At 38.3% G+C, this 8,849-nt stretch overlaps 1 protein-coding gene across 3 annotated transcripts in view; it reads right to left on the minus strand.

The window, feature by feature from the left end:
• HLF (HLF transcription factor, PAR bZIP family member) overlaps positions 1–7,974 on the minus strand; it is a 44,767-nt gene extending 36,793 nt beyond the window's left edge. The window contains exons 1-2 of one of the 3 annotated variants that reach the window (XM_007055123.4): positions 7,425–7,974; positions 5,436–5,771 (exon numbers count right to left, since the gene is read on the minus strand). In XM_007055123.4, the coding sequence (XP_007055185.1) occupies positions 5,436–5,771; positions 7,425–7,530 (442 nt within the window). In that variant the 5' untranslated portion in view covers positions 7,531–7,974. The remainder of the gene's footprint in view (positions 1–5,435; positions 5,772–7,424) is intronic. The other 2 variants (XM_027817500.3, XM_037914109.2) reach the window with 2 other exon arrangements.
• Positions 7,975–8,849: the final 875 nt, after the last annotated feature.

Below are 8,849 nucleotides of genomic sequence, written 5' to 3' on the forward strand. Positions count from 1 at the left end.
GTTCCTACTACAGAACAGACAAAGACAACACAAGGTCTGCCAAGATGGAAAACACATAATATGGAGCCTCAACAAAATGCGTTCATAGTGAACAAGTTAATTTAAAAAACTAACTTTGTAGAAACATTTTCCTTAAGATGACCATTGATTTAAACCAACTAATCAGAGGTAAGTGCTCCTTATAGCAAAGAGAAAATATTTCCAAGTCCATCTACACATTAGCGAAGGATGTAACATTGCACTGGTGAGTTGAACAGTCACTATGCCTCATTATTAAACAAAATCACAACCAGAATCTAATCTTGCAGCACTCGCTGTATTGGATAGCTCTTGATCCAAATAAAAACTATACCCTTTATATCCAGCCTCCACTTACTCTACTGGGTTGTATTATTATTTTATTCATTCTTCACTCAGAGAGCACATGATAAATTGATGAACCTATCTTTTTGTCAACCATAATGTAAAGATACACCGTCCACTACAAGAAAAGGAGCATTTTTTTCCTAAGGAAAACTAATCCGTTATAATTCTGTACTGTCATATTTACAGTTAAGGTCAGATTAGCTTTGCTGAGCTCAACTAAGTTCCCTGGCAAATATCACTGCACGTTTCTGAATCATTTCCAGTAGTGGTAAAATACATTAGTACTTAGGAGCTAACTGTGTCATTCAAACAATGGTTAAATTTCAGTACACATACATGTGATATGTACGATCATAATTTCAACAATGAATTTTATGATGCTTGTATATGAATGTTGTATGCATACACATCTCTCAGCCTCTGCCCCACCACACAAACATGTATATATCCACACACACACACAGTACTCACACATGTATGCATGTACATATTTTAGCACCAACGTATCTGGGCCAAATTCTGCTTGTCCTACTCATGGGAGCAGACCCATTTAAACCAATAGCCCATCTGCTGGGAGGTGAGCAATATTTGGCCCTATATATATATTAACTGCCACACTGCAAGACAGGCAGCACTAAAAACATTACGCAAGATGAAACCCAGACGATGCATGCTGAACACAAAAGAATATAAACATTTTATTATAATTGCGGTAGAGTTATCACCCTGGCATCTTAGTTTTGCCAACACCAATAAGACCGTATGAATTGCATTTGTATTGGTTTTGTAATACTTTTTTGAATTCTAATTGGTCCAGTGCCTTGTCATAATAAAATAAATCATGACAACCAAGCAGAAGTCCTTTTGGTAACTAAAAAAAGGAAGCCCACAACTATCAAACCAAGACTTCTTTCTCAAGGCACAATTTTAAAAACAGACTATAAAATCCACATGTAATGTGTAAATGGCATGCCTCCATTCTAATGCTTTTTTACATTATGAATAATAATTTAGCTGCAGCTCATGTCTTCTATATTTCAGAACAGAACATTTGTTTAAGTCTTTTCATAGCAGTTCTAATTGCTATTTTTTAAATATTAAGAGTTTGATATTTTTAAAATATATTTGTAGTCTGATTTTAAAAGTAGATCAAATACTCAAGTCCATGTTGGAATTCTGATGTTTCCTCAAAACAGAGTTTGTGAAAATAGAGATGTTTATAAAATGATGTATGTTAAAATCTATTGACGCAGTGAATTTGCAAGGTCTTTAAGAAAGTTACTGCTTAAAAATTTACTTGGTTTTACTCTGCATCCAGTTATAGCACTGAAAAAATATTGTGACTTACAAACATGAACTCAGCTCCTCATCTAGAGAAAAATAAACTACATGATTGTTCGGCAATAGAAGGTGCCATGAAATTTTAAAAACTGCAATCTCAGCTATTTCCCCCCCATCCACCCACCCACCTGCCCGAGATCTGGATTTCTTTTACAACACTATAAAAAAAAAAAAGTATCTAGAACTGCATTTGTGAAAAAAGTTTATGAGCCCCAAGAATGTTGCAAACAGCTTGGGGAAAAAACACTAAAGATCAATGGGCTGCAAGAACCATGCAAACAGCTGACCCAGAACTCCGATTACAAATACAATCTGACAGGTGATCATTAAAAGGCTGGCTCACTTTCAGGGGCTTCTGAAAAAAGAATGGCAAGGAATAATCACTTCTTAATTTTGTGTGTGCGCACGTGTGAGATAGAAAACACACGTTGTGTGCAAAATGGCTTGTTACAAATATCTCAAGAAAAGTAGGGGTGTTTTTTCTTCTTGCCAACTCTAAGTGTTATTTACTCTGGGAGAGTGGTATCAATTACTGTTAACTCTAAACTCTGAGGCCCCTTAAAACTGAGGGAAAAAACCAGTTTCACAAGAACTAGCCAGTGTCAAGGCGAGTAAATGAAAATCACAGAATAACTTCCCAGCTTGGGCCCAAAACACTGTTCACAGCTTTATATTTTTTTAAATAAGAAATACATTTTGCCAATTCATGTGATTTTTGTACATTTATTTTTCCTCCCAAACTATTGTCATTCTATTTATTTATTTTGCTTCTTTATCAGATGGTTCTGACAAAGGCACTGCATGCTGGGCATGGCAAGTGGTCAACCAGAGGGGAGAGGAGCAGTTTCCTGCTCCCAGCAGCAAAGTTTACTTTCTCAAATGTTGTATGAGTGTAGGGTCACAATCAAAGTTTAGTAAGAATATGCCACTTTATTTGAAAACATAAGGCTTCTTACTGCTCCATTTCCACCAAACTGTTGATATTTTGCACCAGGTTCTCATCTCTGACACTGGTATAACTCCTTTAGAGATACTAAGGGTCTGCAGTGAAAAATTCCCATTGACATCAAATGGTTTTGAATTAGGCTCTATGATCAAAATCCAGCCTTAAGATGTTTCCTTCTCTGCCTATTGCTTACAGCACAATTAGATAAGTTCATGGAGGATAGGTCCATCAATGACTATTAGCCAGGATGGGCAGGGATGCAACACTGCTCTGAGTGTCCCTTGTCTCTTTTTGCCAGAAGTTGGGAGTGGATGACAGGGGATGGATCACTCGGTGATTACCTGTTCTGTTCATTCCCTCTGAAGCACCTGGCATTGGCCAGGGGCGGAAGACAGGATACTGGGAAGACAGGATTCTGCAGGTTTGTCTCATGTAACTCAACTGAAGTCAAGAATTACACTCTGGATTTACACTAGTGTAACAGATCAGAACCTGATCTAAATGTTTGTGATTTATTTCTTGCCTGATGTTTAACTATTACTTCTCCATATTTTATTGTGTGTGCTTTTTGCCTGGCATATTACAGGAGTATAGGACATACAATGATATGGCCAACATTACAGACAAGAACCTTCCTCCCTAATATTACCACTGAAATGACAGCTGAATTTTCTTCTGTCTTAATGAATATGGTCCTGTTTACTGTACGAATTCTCTTTCGCTCTTTCTCCCTTTTTCTTCCCCTGTTCATTTTACATTGTGGCATCTGTGTATTACTATTTTTACTTCTGTTTGTATTTTTAGCCTGTTAATAGCTAGGTTACCAGTAGGAAACAGATGACAGGCAGTTTTCCATGGAATTCCCACAGATTCTTGACAAAATTTAAGCAAAAATTTCTGCAGAGCTGGTTAGCATTTCTCGAGATTATTATTAGGGCTGTCGATTAATCACAGTTAACTCACACGATTAACTAAAAAAAAATTAATCGGGATTAAAAAAATTAATTGCAATTACTCACAATTTTAATCGCACGGTTAAACAAAATAGAATATCAATTGAAATTTATTACATATTTTGGATGTTTTTCTACATTTTCATATATATTGTATTCTGTGTTGTAATTGATATCAAAGTGTATATTACTTTTGATTACAAATATTTGCACTGTAAAAATGATAAAAGAAATAGTGTTTTTCAATTCACCTCATACAAGCACTGTAGTGCAATCTCTATCATGAAAGTGTAACTTACAAATATAGATTTTTTTGTTACATAACTGCACTCATAAACTAAACAATGTAAAACTTCAGCACCTACAAGTCCACTCAGTCCTACTTCTTGTGCAGCCAATCGCTAAGACAAACAAGTTTGTTTACATTTACAGGAGATAATGTTGCCCTCTTCTTATTTACAATGTCAACAGAAAGTGAGAACAGGCATTTGCATGGCACTTTTGTAGCTGGCATTGCAAGGTATTTACTTGCCAGATATGCAAAACATGCACATGCCCCTGAATGCTTCGGCCACCATTCCAGAGGACATGCTTCCATGCTGATGATGCTCGTTAAAAAAATAATGTGTCAATTACATTTGTGACTGAACTCCTTGGGGGAGAATTGTACATCCCCTGCTCTATTTTACCTGCATTCTGCCATATATTTCATTTTATAGCAGTCTCGGATGATGACCCAGCACATGTTGTTCATTTTAAGAACACTTTCACTGCAGATGTGACAAAACGCAAAGAAGGTACCAATGTGAGATTTCTAAAGACAGCTACAGCACTCGACCCAAGGTTTAAGAATCTGAAGTGCCTTCCAAAATCTGAGAGGGACGAGGTGTGGAGCATGTTTTCCGAAGTCTTAAAAGAGCAACTTTTTTCCACAAGATGCGGAAACTACAGAACCCAAACCACCAATAAAGAAAAATCAACCTTCTGCTGGTGGCATTTGACTCAGATAATGAAAATGAACATCCGTCGGTCCGCAATGCTTTGGATTGTTATTGAGCAGAACCCGTCATCAGCATGGACGCACGTCCCCTGGACTGGTGGTTGAAGCAAAAAGGGACATATGAATCTTTAGCACATCTGGCACCTAAATATCTTGCGATGCCGGCTACAACAGTGCCATGAGAACACCTGTTCTCACTTTCGGGTGACATTGTAAACAAGAAGCAGGCAGCATTATCTCCTGCAAATGTAAACAAACTTGTTTGAGTGATTGGCTGAACAAGAAGTAGGACTGAGTGGACTTGCAGGCTCTAAAATTGTACATTGTTTTATTTTTGAATGCAGGTTTGTTTGTTTTTACGTAGTTCTATTTGTAAGTTCAACTTTCATCATAAAGAGATTGCACTATAGTACTTGAATTAGGTGAATTGAAAAATACGATTTCTTTTGTTTTTTTACAGTGCAAATACTTGTAATAAAAAATATAAAGTGAGCACTGTACACTTTGTATTCTGTGTTGTAATTGAAATCAAAATATTTGAAAATGTAGAAAACATCCAAAAATATTTAAATGGTATTCTATTTTTGTTTAGCAGTGCGATTAATTACGTGAATAATCTTTTTAATACTGCAATTAATCATGATTAATTTTTGTAATCGCTTGACAGCCCTCATTATTATTATTATTGCCCCTGCCAATGACTTGCTGCATGTTGGACTTCTCTATGTTGCCAGTGTCAATCACGTGGTCAGAAATAATTATTTACTTTTTTTCATTTGTTTGCCTGGCTCATTTAAGAGCCCCTAGGGAAGGTCTTACGGCTGATTACCTGGTCTGACTGGGCTCTGCATGCAATTTTGAGACACCATGCCCGGATGGACTGATGTAGATGCCCTGCTGCTGAGGTCCATGACAGAGGGTGCTGCTGAGGTAGCTTGCTGGAGATTTGGCTGGTGTGGACTGTGGTCATGTTGGGCTGGGCTGGGTGGAATTCCATTTTCCGAGAGGAATTCTTCCAGGTCCATGTATTCCAACTGGAAAGTGTCTCCATCATATGGCAGGGTCTTGTCCCATAACGTTGGCCCCAAGAAAGCTGATTGCGGGACTGAAGCGCTGGTGCTGTCATCATCTAGCTTCTTTTCTTTGTCTTTTTCTTTACCAAATGCTTATAAAAAACACAATAAAGATGTAAGTGCTGAGTAGTTAATTATTATTTTCAAGAAGATATTTTCCACTATCTCCTGTTTTAAGAACCTAACATCTCATCACATACACAAGTCCTTTGATTCTTTTCATCTTGCACAGAATTAAAAGGTCGAACCAAATGACCATGAACTGAATGTAGGCATATTTTCATCAGTTCGGTCTATTTTTAGTTAACAATTCAGCAGCATTCAGTGTGAGCTTTAAATAAATGCTCATAGATTTCTTGAGAGTGTCTGTACTAATCCACAAAGCAAGTTACAGGGCAGATGTTGCCAGGTATTTTATTGTGTTTGAAAGGAACAGTTTTCATCTAAAACCCCCAAATATCTTAACATTATTAAATAAAAGAGCCCAATCCTGCAGTCCTTAAACACCAAATCAGCCATTGAGCTGGAGTTGTTTTGCTTGCTTTGAGGTTGCAGAATCGGGCCCATAATAAGTAATAACACACTATATCTATCGTCTGTAGAATTCAAAATAATGTTAAGCTACTTCATTTTCTGCTGTATATGTTTACAATAATGATTAAAATATGTTGGGATAAATACACTCCAGAGATGTAAAAACAGGTAAATAAATTAAGAAAAATCCTAGACTGAAATATTAAGACTCCACTAATTGTAAAACAACATAACAAAGTGCCCTTATTCACTCTTACTTTGGAAAATGCTTTAAACTCCTACTAAAAATTAACAAGACACTATTATACCATACATTTTAAGAAGAAGATTTAGCCCCTTGATTTGCTAGAGTCTAAATTATTATAGTTTTTTTTCCTAGTTATATTCCCTTTAGGAACAGAATCCATAGATGTTGCAGGAAGTATGTACGTTTTCTAAGTAACACACACTTTTGTAGTAAAAACACACTTGATAAAATCCTATTATGTTTGCATTATTTTATCATCCCCCAAAAGTGTAAGTTGCAACTTTTCAGCTTTAAAATTCTTATTAGTTACTATTCACCCAAATACATTTTACACACGTTCATTAAAAAGAGGGTGCAAAGTCAGGAAATAAAATGGTCACAAACCCCCTCCCCCCGCAAAATGCTCAAACTTCAGTCACCCAGAATATATACTCATTTCTGGAAGGAAATTTTGAAGATGTGCTGTCTGCTCCTTCCTAATAAGTCCGTCTTCATTCAGTACAGATGGAATTTATTTTATTTATTTATTTTCTGAAGACATACAGTTTAGTGCCCGTCACCTAGCTAGAAAGAGATTGCTATGTATTGATTCAAAAGAAAGACAGTTGTCTTTCATTACTTATTGGTCATGCCTATTATTCGTATCATACTGTCTTTATCTAAAGAATATAAGTATTCGAATCTCCTTGCAAAACCTAATTTTTCCTGGGGTTTACAGCTGAACGGTAGGCAGGTTTCTTCCTATTTATATCTGCTTTTCTAACTCTGCAGAACTCTCAAGAAGAAATTTATTGAACAGATTAAACAGTGGAATTGGGCACTGGAAACGCAGACGCTTGGCACTATCATCCTGACCTGCATGCACTTGGGACTAACGAGTTACAATATTACGTTGCATTTAACATTCCTGTGACTTGCCCCCCCTAAAAAAAATTTATACACAAGCAAACTTTCTGCGCCTCACCGTCTTCGTGATTCAGCGGCAGCTTGAGCGGGTTCTCCAGCAGGGATTTCAGCACCCCATAAGTCGGAGGTAGGAAAGTTGGGTTCAAAGGGAGAGGTCGAGACATTTTCTCTGTCGCTTTTCAAATAAAAGAAGACTAAAAATCTCTAGAAGCTGTAGCTCACGAAAGCTTATGCTCAAATAGAGTTGTTCGTCTCTAAGGTGCCACAAGTCCTCCTTTTCTTTTTGCGGATACAGACTGACACGGCTGCTACTCTGACATAGAAATCCTCAGTGTCGCTGGAGCCGGGGGCAGGGGGGGAGAAGTTACAGCTCGTTCGAGCAGGCCTGGCCAGAGCTACCCCAGCCTCTTCTGCTCTTGCCCCCTTTCTCACACACCAACCCAACAACAACAACAACAACACAGGCAGCTGCTTCCTCCGCCCAGGCACACACCGCTCAGATCATTCGCCCAGCCATGTGCAGACAGACACTGCCAAGAATGACGTCAAAGCCCAGCACCGCTCCAGGGATAGCTGGCAGCTCCTCCCCCCGCCGGCCTAAGTCCCCACGGATACAGTTACAATGAAATTGCGTTTCCTGTCACCACCTTAATGCATTTTCCACGTGTGTGTGCGTGCGCGCGCGCTGTGATTTACTTTTTTTTAGGTTTCAGAGTAGCAGCCGTGTTAGTCTGTATCCGCAAAAAGAAAAGGAGTACTCGGAGCACCTTAGAGACTAACAAATTTATTTGAGCATAAGCTTTCGTGAGCTACAGCTCACTTCATCGGATGCATGCAGTGGAAAATACAGCAAGGGGATTTTATATACACAGAGAACATGAAACAATGGGTGTTACCATACACACTGTAACGAGAGTGATCAGGTAAGCTGAGCTATTACCAGCAGGAGAGAAAAAAACCCTTTTGTAGTGTTAATCAAGGTGGGCCATTTCCAGCAGCTAACAAGAACGTGTGAGGAACAGTGGAGGGGGGGGGGGGGATAAACATGGGGAAAGAGACTGCTGAATTGGAATTAATTTGCAAACTGGACACCATTAAATTAGGCTTGAATAAAGACTGGGAATGGATGTGTCATTACACAAAGTAAAACTATTTCCCCATGTTTATTTTTCCCCCTACTGTTCCTCACACGTTCTTGTCAACTGCTGGAAATGGCCCACCTTGATTATTACTACATAAGGTTTTTTTTTTTCTCTCCTGCTGGTAATAGCTCAGCTTACCTGATCACTCTCGTTACAGTGTGTATGGTAACACCCACTGTTTCATGTTCTCTGTATATTGTGACAGGGTCGGGTCAGATGGCTATAGGAGAGTAACAGAAGGCAGATATATAAGCCCCAGGCTAAGTAGGTCCCTTTTCCCTGGGTGAGATAACAGGGAAGGTTCCAGCACAATCAGGAACCTTCTGGAGACAATTAAGACA

The sequence above is a fragment of the Chelonia mydas genome, chromosome 14 (assembly GCF_015237465.2).
Source record: "Chelonia mydas isolate rCheMyd1 chromosome 14, rCheMyd1.pri.v2, whole genome shotgun sequence".
Classification (NCBI taxonomy): domain Eukaryota; kingdom Metazoa; phylum Chordata; order Testudines; family Cheloniidae; genus Chelonia; species Chelonia mydas.